Raw genomic sequence first — 15,351 nt, forward strand, 5'->3', positions numbered from 1 at the left:
ATCAGCTTCATGAAACAATAAACTGTAGCAGTAAAATGTATTCGGTCAGAAGGCCATCTCAAGGATTGGTATCAAAACAGTAATTCAATTTCAGCATTACATGAAGCATGTGTTCCAAAGATAGCCAGAGGAGTATTTCTTCTAACACCATGAGAAAACAATTTTGACTTCGCAATTTCAATTAATTATTTTAAAATGGGCCATTTCTGAGAACTTGTATTAGCAGTGAATTCTGTGTGCTTATAAAACCCATCTGGACCTGCTCAAGTCAAAAACTTCTGTCCACAAAATACAACGTTAATTTTGAGTGAAACCCCAATTTGTATTCCAGAACGTCTCTTTTGAAGGTAAGTAGATTTTAAAAAACTTGCACGTTGTCCATTTAAGTGTTTAAGTACAAAATAATTTTATTCAATTACTTCCCAAATAACTAAGATTTATCAGGTGTCCATCAGGACAGGCCTGGCTCTAACCACTCCTCATAGGATTTATTTCATCCTGCTGAGAATTCTCCAACCCTAGCCGACAAAAGGCAGAGAAAAGGAAGGGGGCTTGGAAGCTGTCTAGAAATACAAGCCACAGTTTAATAAAAATAAAGAGTGGTTTTATTGATTGCACATAATAATTCCGCTATATTATGTATTATAAACTTTAAGGATTAGAAACAAATGACTATTTTTTAGTGAGAATAATCTAGGTTACGGCAGCGCGTTCAATGAATATTACTTTAGTCCTGCAGTGGTCACAGAGCTAGCTTTCAGATAATCAGGAAGTCATCATCCAAACTATGTATTAGGCCACACATTCCGTTAAGACATTATGTTTTCTTCAGCAAACACTATTTATCATATCCTCCTCCATTTATCTTATTATAATGTACAGAGTTTAACTTTTTACCCACAAGACCTGCCTCAGGTAACTTGCATGCTGCCAAGCACAAGGCATGACACAGCAGCAAAAAGCTACTCTGCCCTCTGTATCTTGGATTTTTCATTTTTGCCTAAAACCCCACTTTATGATTAAAACTGAATGAATCCTCCCACAGTGTAATACGTATTAGGAGTCTTTTTGTGTACACATTACCACAAAGATCGAAAATGTCAAATAGTTTGAGCAAGTATTTGGCAGACCACAGAAAGAAGAGAGGACTGTGGGAAAAGAAAATGCTTTAGTGTTTTAGAGCTGAAGCGCTTGACGGATGTTATTCAAATTTCTCATCTCCTTCTTCCACATCTTTCAAGTTGAGTACTTCCAAAGAACCTTTGCCTTTTGTCTCCTTTTTTATTAGCTCATCGATTTCTCGGAAGCAGCCCGGGTCAATCAGACACACCTGAAACATGGAACACAGCTGCTCACCTCAGGAAGACGAGCAATGCAAAGGAACACAGCGTTAACTTCCTCTAGGACAAGCGCATTCCACTTTCCGGAGGTCCCTACTGCTAGAGTCCTACAGCGCAAGAGCGAACACAACGCACAGGGCAGCAGACTGGGTTCTAGTCCAGCCTTTGTCTTTTTCTCCCCCAAATTTTTATTTAAATTCTCGTCAGTTAACACAGTGCAATACTGGTTTCAGGAGAGAATTTAGTGACTGATCGCTTACATATAACACCCACTGCTCATCATAACAAGTGCCCTCATTACCCACCCCCCATCCGGCCCATCCCCCACCCACCTCTCTCCATCAACCCTGAGTTTGTTTTCTATCATTAGGAGTCTCTTCTGGTTTGCTTCCCTCTGTCTTTTCCCCCTTCCTTACGTTCATCTATTTTGTTTCCTAAATTCCACATATGAGTGAAATCATAGGTATTTGTCTTTCTCTGGCTGACTTATTTCGCTTAGCATTATACTCTCTAGCTCCACTCATTTTGTTGCAAATGGCAAGATTTCATTCTTTTTGATGTCTGAATAATATTCTACTGCATATATATACCACAACTTCTTCATCCATTCATCAGTTGATGGACACTTGGGCTCTCTCCATAGTTTGGCTATTGTTGATGCTGCTGCTACAAACATCAGGGTGCATGTACTCCTTCAAATCAGTATTTTTGTATCCTTTGGGTAAATACCTAGTAGGGCAATTGCTGGACTGTAGGGTAGTTCTATTTTCAACTTTTTTTTCCCCCCAAGATTTTATTTATTTGACAGAGAGACACAGCGAGAGAGGGAACACAAGCAGGGGGAGTGGGAGAGGGAGAAGCAGGCTTCCCGCAGAGCAGGGAGCCCGATGCGGGGCTCGATCCCAGGACCCTGGGATCAGGACCTGAGCTGAAGGCAGACACTTAATGAGTGACCCACCCAGGCGCCCTCTATTTTCAACTTTTTGAGTAGTCTCCATACTGTTTTCCAAGTCAGCCTCTGTCTTTAAATACGCATGTAAGCCCTATGACAGGCATTCACCTCCCTGTCTGAGGACCTCTCTGGATTCCCTGGCTGTAAAGTGAATGGGACTAGAAAACTATGGTTCTTTTTGTACCAAAATTTAGCATGAACATTTATAGTTCAGTGAAAGCACTGCTTTTTATTGATATCTGAAGGAGAAAAAGAAGCTTGAAGGCCCATTTAGAAATCACCTGTGAAGTTCTGAAAAGATTTGAGAACTTCAGAATGTCAGATGTGTTGCTTCACATTGAGTGGAATGCTCAACAATCCCAGTCTAGAGCTCATTTAAACTGAAGCTATTGCAAAGTCTCAAGGCATGAATTTGCAGACAATGGAATCTATACTGTGTCTGAACAGTGGGGAGTGAGGACTTAAGACCCAAGGCTTTTGTTGTGTCTACAAAATGTCCCGTGGTAGGGGGCGCCTGGGTGGCTCAGTTGGTTGAACATCCAACCCTTGGTTTCGTGTTGGGTCGTGAACTCAGGGTTGTGGGATTGAGCCCTGGGGTTGGGCCCCACGCTCAACAGGGAAGCTGTCTGAGATTCTCTTTCCCTCTCCTTCTGTCCTCCACCCCCTCTCAAATAAATGCATCTTTAAAAAGAAAAAAAAATGTTCTGTGGTATATAAGGCTGTCCAACTTTTAGTCTTATTTCCAATTTCCTCACAACAGAAGACTCACTGTAAAATATATTCTTATCCAAAATCAGCATGAACTAACAACAACAAAAAAAATCCTAAGTGTGCTTAACTACAGTTTAGTTTTACTTAGACCTTGACATTTTTTACTTAGTTCTATGTAAGAGGTTTTGGAAACGTTTTATTGTTCATACCCTCTAAATGTTGGTTACACATTTATGACTAGAGAATAGATGACTTTGGTAACACGAACACAAAAGAATAAGAGTGTTTTCATCTCACAATTTCTAACTGCTGACCGTAGTCTTCACTCTCTATGACTTTGATCAGTGGCTTGAGCTTTTCTTTCAGCTTCTTCCCTTCATTCACTGGAAGAAGGAACCGGAGTCTCATGTGAGCACGTTCAATCTGCATTTTCTCCTTTAACTGCTTTATCACCTCCAAAGCCTAGCAAGACAAAATTGAAAACAATGGCATTTCTTTGCTTCGTCTGCTGCATTACCTTATAAGGGATTCAAAACAAAGCAGTTTCCATCTGGTTGAATTAGGTGATGGTTCTTAGATGGACACAGAGAACGTAAGCAACTGTAAGAAAATATAGATAAATTGGACTTGAAGATTACCAACTTTTGTGTTTCAAAAACCATCAAGAAAGTGAAAAGACAACCCATTAAATAGAAAATATTAGCATTTCACACATCTGATGAGGTACCAGTATCTGGAATATAAACAGAACTTTTACAACTTGACAATAAAGACACAAATAATTAAAAAAATGGTCAAAGGATCTAGATAGTGTTTTCTCCAAAGATGACCCAGGGTCAATAAGCACATGAAAATATGCTGAAATCATAGTTATTAGAGAAATGCAAATCAAAACCAGAATGATACACCCAGGATGGCTATAATGAAAAAGGTGAATTAATTACAAATTATCATCAAAAATGTGGGTAAATTGGAACCCTTGAACACTGACTGTGGGAATGTAAAATGCCGCAGCTGTTTTGGAAAATGGTTTGGCAGTTCCTCAAAAGGTTAAATATAGTTACCACATGACCTAGCAATTCCATTTCTGGGTACGGAGAAATGAAAACACGTACACACAAAAACTTGTAATGAATTTCACAGCAGCATTATTCATAATAGCTAAAAAGTAGAAACAACCCAAATATCCATCAACAAAATATGCTATTTCTATACTTTGGGTTATTATTGAGTTCTAAAAAGGAATGAAGTACTAACATGTACTATAATAGGTATGAATTTTCAAAGAGCCACATATTGTATGATCCCATTTATATGAAACGTCTAGAAGAGAAAAGTCCATAGAAACAGAAAACAAATTTGCCAAACACTTGTGAGAGGGAGGAAACAAGGAGTGACTGCTAATGTTGACAGGGTTTCTTCTGGGGGTGATAGAAATGTTCTCAAATTAGGTAATAGGGAAGGCTGCAAAAACTTTGTGAATATATCACTGAATTGTATGTGAAATATATAAATTAAAAAAAATGTAAAATATAGAGTTGAAATGACTCTTTAAAAATCCAAGTTTTGGAGCGCCTGGGTGGCTCAGTCAGTAAGTATCTGACTCTTGGTTTTGGCCCAGGTCATGATCTCGTCTTTGTGGGATCCAGCCCTGTGTTGGGCTCCATGTTCAGTGTGGAGTCTTCTTGAGACTCTCTCCCTCTGCCCCTCCCCCAGCTCATGCGCGCGCACACTCTCTTATATAAATAAATAAATCTTTAAAAAAAAAAAAAGTCCTAAGTTTTATCTTTAAAGGTTTGATTTGGAAAGTTAAATGAGAACTGTAGTACATTTGTGCTTCGTTAAAAAAAAATTCCATTACTCCTCCCTATAACCCCCATCATTTCCTTCCCCCTCCCCAAAACCTCTACCCAACTGCTTCTAAGTAGTATCATGTTATTATTACAGACTGACTATTTTAGTGTTTTCTTCAGAGACAACTGATTTTCATTTGGATACTTTTTGACATTAAAAACCACTCACCTGCTGTTTGGTACTCTTATTGGTTTTGACCGAATAGTGGATGTCCTTCATAGCTCTCTCAATAAGGATAACAGTGTATGGTCTCTTTGTTTCAGGGTTCACACACTTCTCAGCTACAATAGTTGCAATGTCCCTGAACATCTGCTCCAGCTGCGTATGCCGTTCTTTATCTGACACTTGAACCTCTCCTTTAGTCAAAATCTAAAAAAACCCAACAGATTTAAAAAAGCAATGTCTTTATTGCACAGTATTTGTTAACCACAAGAATAACTTGGGGAGAAAATTAAATTCCATCCTTCTCAGCTACTGATATACAAGTAACAACTTGAGCTTCACCTAAAAGGATATGCTGGATTATCTTGCCCTCTAAGATCTTATTTAGGTGGGGAAAGGAGAAAAGGCAATCTTACAAAGGTTGTAAATGGTGAAATCCTTGAAAAGAAATTCTATTTTCAAGTATATTACACTGAAAATATATAAATGGACAAAATAAAGCAACTTAGTAGAAGACTTAAATTTTGGAGGCTTGGCAAAATTGCCATGTCCTGAATTATTAAAAACGATGCTATACAACAAAAAAACCCAAGTAATCTGATTAAAATGAGCAGAGAACCTCAATAGACATTTTCCCAAAGAAGACATACAGATGGCCAAGAGACACATGAAAAGATGCTCACACCACTTGTCATCAAGGGAATGCAAATCAAAACCACAATGAGTTACCACCTCACACTTGTCGAATGACTAGAATAAAAAACAACCAAGAAATAGGAAGTGTTGGCGAAGATGTGAAGAAAAAGGAACCCTCATGCACTGTTGGTGGGAATGCAAACTGGCGCAGCCACTGTGGAAGACAACATGGAGGTTCCTCAAAAAGCTGAAAGTAGAGCTACCATATGATCCAGTAATCGCCCTACTATTTACCCACAGAAAACAGAAACACTAATTTGAAAAGATACATGCACCCTCATGTTTACTGCAGCATTATTTTTTTAAAATTTTTTATTATTATGTTAATCACCATACATCATTAGTTCTTGATGCAGTGTTCCATGATTCATTGTGCATAACACCCAGTGCTCCACGCAGAACGTGCCCTCTTTAATACCCATCACCAGGCCAACCCATCCCCCCACCCCTTCCCCTCTAGAACCCTCAGTTTGTTTTTCAGAGTCCATCGTCTCTCATGGTTCGTCTCCCCCTCCGACTTACTCCCCTTCATTTTCCCCTCCTGCTATCTTCTTTTTCTTTTTTCTTACCATATCTTGCATTATTTGTTTCAGAAGTACAGATCTGTGATTCAACAGTCTTGCACAATTCACAGCGCTCACCATAGCACATACCCTCCCCAATGTCTATCACCCAGCCACCCCATCCCTCCCACCCCCCCACCAGTCCAGCAACACTCAGTTTGTTTCCTGAGATTAAGAATTCCTCATATCAGTGAGGTCACATGATACATGTCTTTCTCTGACTGACTTATTTCACTCAGCGTAACACCCTCCAGGTTCCATCCACGTCATTGCAAATGGCAAGATCTCAATTCCTTTTGATGGCTGCATAATATTCCATTGTGTATATATACCACTTCTTCTTTATCCATTCATCTGTCGATAGACATCGTGGCTCTTTCCACAGTTGGACTATTGTGGACATTTCTGCTATAAACTTTGGGGTGCACGTACCCCTTCGGATCCCTACATTTGTATCTTTGTGGTAAATACCCAGTAGTTGCAGCATTATTTTTAATAGCCACGATATTGAAGCAACCTGTGTCCATTGATAGATGAATAAAGAAGTGGTGTGTGTGTGTATAAATACAATGGAATATTACTGGGCCATAAAAAAGAACGAGTCTTCCCATTTGCAATGACATGGATGGACCTAAAGGGTATAATGCTAAGTGAAGTAAGTCAGAGAAAGACAAAAACCACATGATTTCACTCATGCGTAATTTAAAAAAGAAAACAAATGACCAAAGAAAAGAGACAAAAAAACCCAGACTCTTAATTATAAGAATAAACTGGTGGTTGCCAGAGGGGAGGTGGGTAGGGAATGGGTGAAATAGATAAAGGAGATTAAAAGGTTTGAACTTCCAGTTATAAAATAAATACGTCACAGAGATGAAAAGAACGGCATATGGTTTATAATCAATAAGACTGTAATAACACTTTTCTGACAGGTGGTGACACTTACGTTGTACACCTGAAACTAATATAACACTGTATGTTTATTATACTTCAATTAAAAAAAGTGACGTTACAGGGGTGCCTGGGTGGCTCAGTCCATTAAGTGTCTGACTCTTTGATTTCGGCTGGGGTCATGCTCTCAGGGTTGTGAGATTGAGCCCTCCAGGCAGTGGAGCCTGCTTAAGATTTTCTCTTTCCCTCTCCCTCTGCCTCTCCCCAACCTCTCTCCCCATCTCTCACCAAAAAAAAAAAAAAAAAAAAAGTGATGTTATCAGGTTGAACTACTGTAGGATAACTATTCACTCCAAAAAATAACGTTTTAAAGTTTAACATACTTATAAGTACTTCTACTACAAAGAACATTAGAGTCAATTATGCCGTAGATGTTAGAACTCACCTGCTTACAGATTTCCGTCTGGTCGTCTGTTCCAAATGCACTGATCAGATCTTCTTTCTTTGCAACCTGACCTTTAGAAACGTTAACAAACACTGAGTGGGTCTGTAGAACTTCATCAAGGTCTTTTTCCCTTGTGACAGCAGGAGAGAAAACCCTAAGTGAGCACACCTGAAACTTGGAAATTCATTCGCATTTAAATACAAGATGGCAACGATATGAATACCAAGAAACAACAAAAACTCCTAACCGACCCTCAGTGCGAGGGAACCATTTTCAAAACTCAGAACCGCATTTGTGTTCCCACTTATCCACTGAGACAAACGTCACGGGAGTATGCATGAAACACTGAACGGGGGCGGAGGGCGGGCTGCTGCCAGAGAATCCCGATCCCTAGATGGCAGCAGCGAAAAACTACGCACCTCGGTGAAACTACTAGGCAAAGATCTGTGATCAGGCTGTTCTCCTGCTACGGGAACTATCTGGAAGGCTAGGTCCCAAACCTTTAATGCTATTTTGGCAAAACGACCATATTTTGGAGGTTTCTTGGCTGTAGGTTTTACGACACCAACCGATTAAAACAAAGCCCCAAACCAACAACCTAAACCACACCAACCAAATAAAAAAGGAACCCTTGATTTAGGCGCTAAGCTCGGGAAGGACAGTGATTCTCACGCTTTCCATTTCCTTCCCTGCCAAGACCCCAGTTCATTCGAAGACCAGGGGTAGGCCGCCTCGGAAGCAAGTGTCCGGCCAGAGCCCGGAGGGAGAGGGTCACTCACACGCCGCTCCGCCAGCCGACGACTTTGTTTTTGTAGCAGGCGATTTCGAAGCGCTTCCCGGCGCGCTTCATCCGTACCACGGCCACATTGGTTAGGCGGATCTGGTTGGTGGGGGTGAAGATCGACATGATAGCTGCTCAAAGACGCTGGGTCCCGGGAACCAAGGCTAACCCGCGCCGCCGGCCTGAGGACCACCTGCGTCTTGCTGTAACGACCCAGCGGCACGCGCCTCGACCGCTATCTGCTCCGACGGCCGCCACAATACACCCAGTTGTCTTATTGCGCAGGCGTCAGGTGTGGCAGAAACCAGGAGAGGAAAAGAGAGCAACAACGCCTGCGCACTGTGGCTTTTACGACATCGTTCCGCGCCCGACAGGAGAGGCGCTCTTCCTTAATGTAATATACTTCCGCCAATGAGCTAAGGAGCTCTGATTGGCTGGTGAAGTTGACGTTTTAGCGACCGGGTGGAAACGTGGCCTCGGCCCCTCTTAGTTCCGCAGAGTTCGGGGCCGCACCTACCTTAACTCTTTATTGTGGACAAATTGTAAGATTAAGAAAGTTGAGAAAAAAGTATGATGAACCCCCATGAGCCCATCGTCCTGCTTCAACAATTATCAGCATTTTGCCATTCTTGTTTCATTCTCCCTCTCTATTGGAGTAGATTAAAGCAAATTATAAGATTTTAGCTTTAAATACTTCAGTCTATACTCCTTCCGGATGCACCCAACAAGATCACCCAAGGTCCTTAGTATCATCTAATAGCCAGTCCACAACCAAATTTCCCGAAATAATGTCTTTTTATAGTCGGTGTGTTTCAACTGAGGACCAAACAGGACCACGGATGGCATTTGGTGGAAGATACACCCTTAACTCGCCCGCCTTTTCCACGTTTCTTCCCCCTATGCCACGCCTGCCTAGGCTTTGCTCCCCATCGGACCCGCCCCTTGCACCTCTGCACCAATTCGGAAACGTTGGGATGCGCTCCGGCTTCCTCACCCTGAGCGGTGAGCGGTGCTTCCCTCGGGGCCCGCCCCTTCCCCTCTGAGCCAATCCGAGCGGGACCGGGAGGGCTTCGGTTTCCTCGCGCGGAGCTGTAGGCGGGGCTTCCATCTGGACCCGCCCCTTCCCCCTGTGAGCCAATCCCGACGGGCTGGCGAGTGGCATGGCTGCCCCCAGCGCTGCGGGTACGGGGTATACTGTTAGTGCTTCAAGGTAGTTTGGCTTGTCTCCTGGTATCCGCGCCGGCCGCCAGGTGTTTCAGGTCTGCAGTCCTAGGGTCTGTCGGGCCGCAGGGCCTGGGCTCTGAAGAGAATGGGTAAGGGCCCCCCGGCGGGCAGAATTCGCGACGGGGGAGGAGAGAGGAACCCGTTTTTCTCAGATCCTCTCCCAGCGGAGTGGTGTCCTCGGGCCCGGTCCTTCAGATTGTTGTACTTGTCGGCCCGGGACGGGAGCCGCTGACAGGAGGGAGGACTGAACCTTGCTTTTGACCTGGCTTTTGCCTCGTGAGGCTAGGGATGAGTTCAGAAGGAACTATGCTTCTAACCTCAAGTAAAACGCAGAGAAAACTGCCCACTCTCTTTACCCACGTGTGTTGATTGATGGCTTTTGGTTTTTTCCATGGTGGAGCAGCAACTGCAAAACCCACTTTTGTCCTTTCCACAGTGGAGCAGCACCTGTAAACCCCACATTTTAGGCTTCGCTTTTTGAAATTGCCTCCAGGTTCGACATTTGAGGCCAGATCTATTCATATATCACTCCAAAAAAATGGGGTGTGAGGTCCGTTGAGAACCCTTTACAAGTAGCAGTGGGTCTTTAAAACTAGAAGAAAGGGAATAGTTTAGTACTTTTTAAAGCTTTTCTTATGGAGCACACAAAACAAAGCAAAATTCATAATTCCACATGAAGTATTTCAACTTCTCTTACTTCCAAATGCTATATCCAAATGAAGGTACAATTTTGTATATATTCCTGCGTTAGTATTATCTTTACGATAATTTTATCATTACCACATGCAGTGGTGTATTTTATTAGAGTTGATTTTTTATAGATTTCTTCGCTGGGTTCTTGAAAATGAAGGTTGGTTTTATCTTATTTTTTATGCTTAAAATCAGGATGAGCAGCTTTATATATGTAGCTTTAAGTGAAATTATATGTATGTATCATTTTAAATTTAGATCCTTTGGATACATGGGACTTCTCATCACCTTTAATGTCATTATGGATAAACAGGTTTTACGTCTATTTGGGCTTTGCCTTTGGCATTAGCCTTTGGATTTGTTTCCAGATTGTCATCAGGAAGCAGGTAAGTGGAATTATTATTATTTTTTTAAATTATTTTTTAAAATATTTTATTTATTTATTCATGAGAGACAGAGGGAGAGAGAGAGGGAGAGAGAGAGAGAGAGAGAAGCAGAGGGAGAAGCAGGTTCCCAAGGAGCAGGGAGCCCGATGCGGGACTCGATCCCAGGACCCTGGGATCATGACCTGAGCTGAAGGCAGACGCTTAACCATCTGAGCCACCCAGGCGCCCAAGTGGAATTATTTTTTATAGGAGAGTGTTAAGATACTAGATTTACAGGGCGCCTGGGTGGCTCAGTTGGTTAAGCGACTGCCTTCGGCTCGGGTCATGATCCTGGAGTCCTGGGATCGAGTCCCACATCGGGCTCCCTGCTCAGCGGGGAGTCTGCTTCTCCCTCTGACCCTCTTCCCTCTCGTGCTCTCTCTCTCTCATTCTCTCTCTCTCAAATAAATAAATAAAATCTTTAAAAAAAAAGATACTAGATTTACAGAGAGGTCAGAGTGCAGATTTTCTAAGGTTTTCAGAAAAGCTAGAAGGAACTTTCAGTCACTTTTATGTTTGGTCTCCAGACTTTTTTTTTTTTTTAATGCCTAAAGAATTTATTCTCGGTTTTTAGAGACTAAGTTATTATGGACTACGTTATTTATGTTTTCTTTGATGGGCTGTGGATGTCTCACTCTTAAGATACAGGAAGATTTTGTAATGAAAAATTAAACTTGTAAAAAACAATCTTTTTAGCATCTTCAAAGGGCAGTTATCTTCTCTTTTCTTACCACTAACTAAGGATCAGTAGATAAGTTCCTACTGTTATTCCACTAAAGCACATTATGGATGAATGTATGTATAGTTTTGTCCTGGAGGAAATAGGGATCTTTATAGTCTTAAGAACTCTGGGTCCAGGGGCGCCTGGGTGGCTCAGTCGTTAAGCGTCTGCCTTTGGCTCAGGTCATGATCTCAGGGTCCTGGGATCGAGCCCCCCATTGGGCTCCCTGCTCAGCGGGAAGCCTGCTTCTCCCTCTCCCACTCCCCCTGTTTGTGTTCCCTCTCTCGCTATGTCTCTCTCTGTCAAATAAATAAATAAAATCTTAAAAAAAAAAAATCTGGGTCTAGCCTTTAAAGGACCTAATTATACCAGGGGGTTAATATTTGAGGAGTACACCAGAAAAATTAAGAGAATAGTAAAATAGGTCAGTATCTGTGCTGGTTTTCGTCCCAGTTGAAGATGGGAAAAGATTCAAACTTGATGGATTTTGTGCAGTTGTTTATCTTCAAGGACAAGAACTCACAGAAATCTGTTCCAAAAGCAACTGGGGATTTGATGAAAAATGGTTATATCTCTCTTCAAAAGAAGGAAGTCTTTGTGTCCGGAGTGAAGATTTTCTATGGTTCCCAGACTGGAACAGCAAAGGTAAGAACTTTATGTGATACTTTTCCTTGGGTTCCCTGATCTTTTAGAAGATCCCTTAAAAGTGTCCACTCACAGTGAATGGAATTGGTCTTCTAACTTTTTTTTCATCTTCTTTTTTCCCTTTCCCAGCTTACATTTTTCCTTTCTGGGGTGGTGGGTGGGTTTTTATTCCTTGTGCCCAATTCCAGCTAATTGGTGGTATCTAAGGGTCACTGTCATGAAGGATCTTTGTTCTGAAGCTTGCTTCCGCCTTAGCGGAATGGAGAGCTCTAAGCCCATTATTGATGGTGGGTGTAGAAGTAGGGGATAGTGAAAAGAGAATGTCAGCAGTAGTGTCCAGTATGGGTCCTGACTTTCACAACTTCACACGTCTACTTTATAAAATGTGTTTTGATTTAGTAGTGTTAAAAGTGTTAACAATAGACATTGAATACTGTTTAAAGTAGATATATGCTGCAGATGTATATGCTGCTGGCTACTTTGTTATGAAGGTCACAACTATTTAGTGCTTTCTAGGAAAAGATTTTAAGGTGAACATGGAAATGAAGTTTAAAAAAACAAGGTCAAGTTATTTTTGTATAGTACTAAACAGGGTGGTACTGCCCTCTTGTGGATATTTTGTAGAATAATATTTCTTAGTTTTTCAGATCCATGGTACTTTGCTCTACATCATAGTTGAAGGTCACTTAATATTAAGTTCAACTGTAAGCAACAGAGGTGGTAAACTGTGAAAGAAATGTAAAAAAAGGCATCTGAGCAGCCAAAACAAAGTCCTTTTATGTTATTTATAAAAGATCTTATTCATAGCTTCTCTCGTGTGTTAATTTTTTCTAAAAGATCAAATCAACACTTGCAGATTGTAACAAATCCAGGCGTGAGGAGGGTTCATAATGAAAAGTACTCTCTAGTGAACCTCTTTTTAACTATTTCTTATTTTTGGTTCCTCTGATGGCTATTATTTTAACCCGTGTGTGCTGTATTTCTAGATTATTAACGTTAATTTTAAGTTACTGACTCCTTACTTGACACATTACTCAAATCTCAGTGGCTTTATTGTCGGCCACCTCTTTGTTAATATGGGTTAGATGACCCTCCTTAAAGCTGTGCCATTTGAATTTCCTTATTTTGCTTTCACACTGAATGGACTCATATTTAGGCTGGGTAAGGGAGATTAGTTTTTCCTTACAACTTTGAAGGTGTCACTTCACTGTCAGGGCTGTCTCCTCATTCTTTTGTAGATGACTTGATTTTTTTGATTCTGGAAGCTTTTAGAATCATTTCTTTGTCCTTAATGTTTGGAACTTTTCTTTTTTTTAAGTTTTATTCATTTACTTGACAGAGAGAGAGCACAAGCGGGGGGAGAGGGAGAAGCAGGCTCCCTGCTGAGCAAGGAGCCGGACTCGATCCCAGGACCCTGCGATCAAGACCTGAGCTGAAGGCAGACGCTTAATCGACTGAGCCACCCGGGCGCCCTTATGTTTGGAACTTTTTTGAGATGGTGTCTAGATTGGCGCTTTTATTGGCTGTTGTGCTGGACACTTGGCTTTTTTGAACATTTGTGAGCATTTCTGCTGATTTCTTGGGCAATTTTTTTTCCCCTTCCATTTTCTCTTTTTTTCTTCCTGGGACTCTTGTTAGTTGGATATTAGAGCTTTTGGATGACTTCTTTGTCTTAAATCCATCCTCTTTTACTTTTTGTAACATTTTCTTTCTAGGTTGTGGGATTTCAATTCCAAACCTTCTCTTTTGAATGTTTTATTTTGCCTATTATATTTTTCGTTGCAAAAACATCACTTTTTTTCAGTTTTTATATTATCTTGTTAGTTGTTTAAGAATATATCTCAGTAGGGGCACCTGGGTGGCGCAGTCGTTAAGCGTCTGCCTTCGGCTCAGGTCATGATCCCAGGGTCCTGGGATCGAGTCCTGCATTGGGCTCCCTGCTCAGCGGGGAGCCCGCTTCTCTCTCTCTCCCTCTGCCTCCTCCGGCTTGTGCTCTCTCTCTCTCTCTCTCTCTCAAATAAATAACATCTTAAAAAAAAAAAGAATATCTCTCACTGAATTAGTTTTTCTGTTCCCTGATTTATCTGCTTTCTCACTTTTTCTGTTGCTACTGTTTCTCCTTCCTGCTGCTTTTTCTTACATTCTTAGTGATCCATGGTTTTCTGTTAATATTTAGGACAGAACGATGGGGTAGCTGTTGTGGATTTTCTCTGTTACTGTGTGCACAGATTTGTGTTCTCTAATTATAAATTTTCTGTGCTCGATGGGTCAGGGCATGCCATATTACCAGATGTTCTGTGCACAGTGGGTCAGGGCATGCTATGTTACCTATTGACCCCATATCTCTCTCTAACTACCACCTCAATTTTTCTTTCTTTCTTTCTTTCTTTTCTTTTCTTTCCTTTTTTTAGAATAAAGCTCCTTGAACGTGTCTGCGCCACTCTCTCCAAATCTCCAGTTTCCCTACTTCTGTTTTCCTTGGCCACTCTTTGCATGCAAGCATGCCCCGAGTGTTCCCAGTGACTTCCATGTTGCTAATCAATTCTCACTCTTCATCTTCCTTGACACTGTTCTCTAGGTCATGCTCCTACTCGGCCAAGGCTAGTCTTCCTCACTGTCATTTGCAGATTTCTCATCTTCTTGGCCTCGAAAGATTGAGTGTCCCAAGGCACAGTCCTTGTCTTTATTTGCACTCACTCTAAGGGATCTTGTTATCTAGAGCAATTTCGCAAATTTTTCTATAAAGGGCAAGGTATTTTATTTTATATACTGTGTTTTTAGGTTTGTAGTTTTTGTGAGCCATATGGTCTTGTCGCAGCTACTTAGCTCTGCAGCTGTGGTGTGGAAGCAGCCACAGACAATGGGTAAATAAGTGGCATGACTGGGTCCCAGGAACTTTTACCTACAGAAGCAAATAGAGGGCTGGATTTGACCCATAGGCCTTGGTTTGTGTTCAGTGGTGGTCTCCCAATATGTTTTTAATCTGAACTGTTCCCCTCAACTCCAGACTCTCATATCCAGTGGCCTATCGTAGATCTTCATGGGATGTCTGGTAGGCATCTCAAAATTAGTATACTCCAACTGAACTCCCCTTTTTTTGCGTAGACCTTTTCCACTTAGAATCTTTACCATTTCAGTAAATGGCAACTTTATCTTTCCAGTTGCCTAGTTAAAGAAAAAAGAAACCCTTTGAATTCTCTCTTTTTCCTACTACCCCCATGCCGTTTTTAGCAAATGCTGTTTGTTCTACTTTC

The 15,351-nt window shown here is 41.5% G+C and overlaps 2 protein-coding genes across 2 annotated transcripts in view; one reads left to right on the forward strand and one right to left on the reverse strand.

Moving 5' to 3' along the window:
• Positions 1-582: 582 nt before the first annotated feature.
• On the reverse strand, positions 583-8,756 carry SBDS (SBDS ribosome maturation factor). Its single transcript, XM_027613383.2, has 5 exons — positions 8,391-8,756; positions 7,612-7,741; positions 5,026-5,226; positions 3,301-3,465; positions 583-1,330 (listed from the first exon to the last, which is right to left on the reverse strand). Exons 1-5 carry the CDS (start codon positions 8,516-8,518, stop codon positions 1,202-1,204), a joined length of 753 nt encoding a protein of 250 aa, XP_027469184.1. The 5' UTR covers positions 8,519-8,756; the 3' UTR covers positions 583-1,201.
• Positions 8,757-9,536: 780 nt separating this feature from the next.
• Positions 9,537-15,351, forward strand: part of LOC113933655 (S-adenosyl-L-methionine-dependent tRNA 4-demethylwyosine synthase TYW1) — a 226,578-nt gene continuing 220,763 nt past the window's right edge. The window contains exons 1-3 of the mRNA XM_027614018.2: positions 9,537-9,705; positions 10,565-10,692; positions 11,948-12,097. Of these exons, the coding sequence (XP_027469819.1) occupies positions 9,702-9,705; positions 10,565-10,692; positions 11,948-12,097 (282 nt within the window). The 5' untranslated portion in view covers positions 9,537-9,701. The remainder of the gene's footprint in view (positions 9,706-10,564; positions 10,693-11,947; positions 12,098-15,351) is intronic.

This window comes from Zalophus californianus, chromosome 10 (genome assembly GCF_009762305.2).
Source record: "Zalophus californianus isolate mZalCal1 chromosome 10, mZalCal1.pri.v2, whole genome shotgun sequence".
Taxonomy (NCBI): Eukaryota; Metazoa; Chordata; class Mammalia; order Carnivora; family Otariidae; genus Zalophus; species Zalophus californianus.

Coding starts and splice junctions, on each gene's coding strand:
- SBDS (XM_027613383.2), bottom strand. CDS start 8,518: ATGTCGATCTTCACCCCCACCAACCAGATCCGCCTAACCAATGTGGCC. Junction 3,466..5,025: donor ATAAGAGTACCAAACAGCAG/GTGAGTGGTTTT, acceptor TTGTCTTGCTAG/GCTTTGGAGGTGATAAAGCA. Junction 1,331..3,300: donor ACGGTCAGCAGTTAGAAATT/GTGAGATGAAAA, acceptor TCCATGTTTCAG/GTGTGTCTGATTGACCCGGG.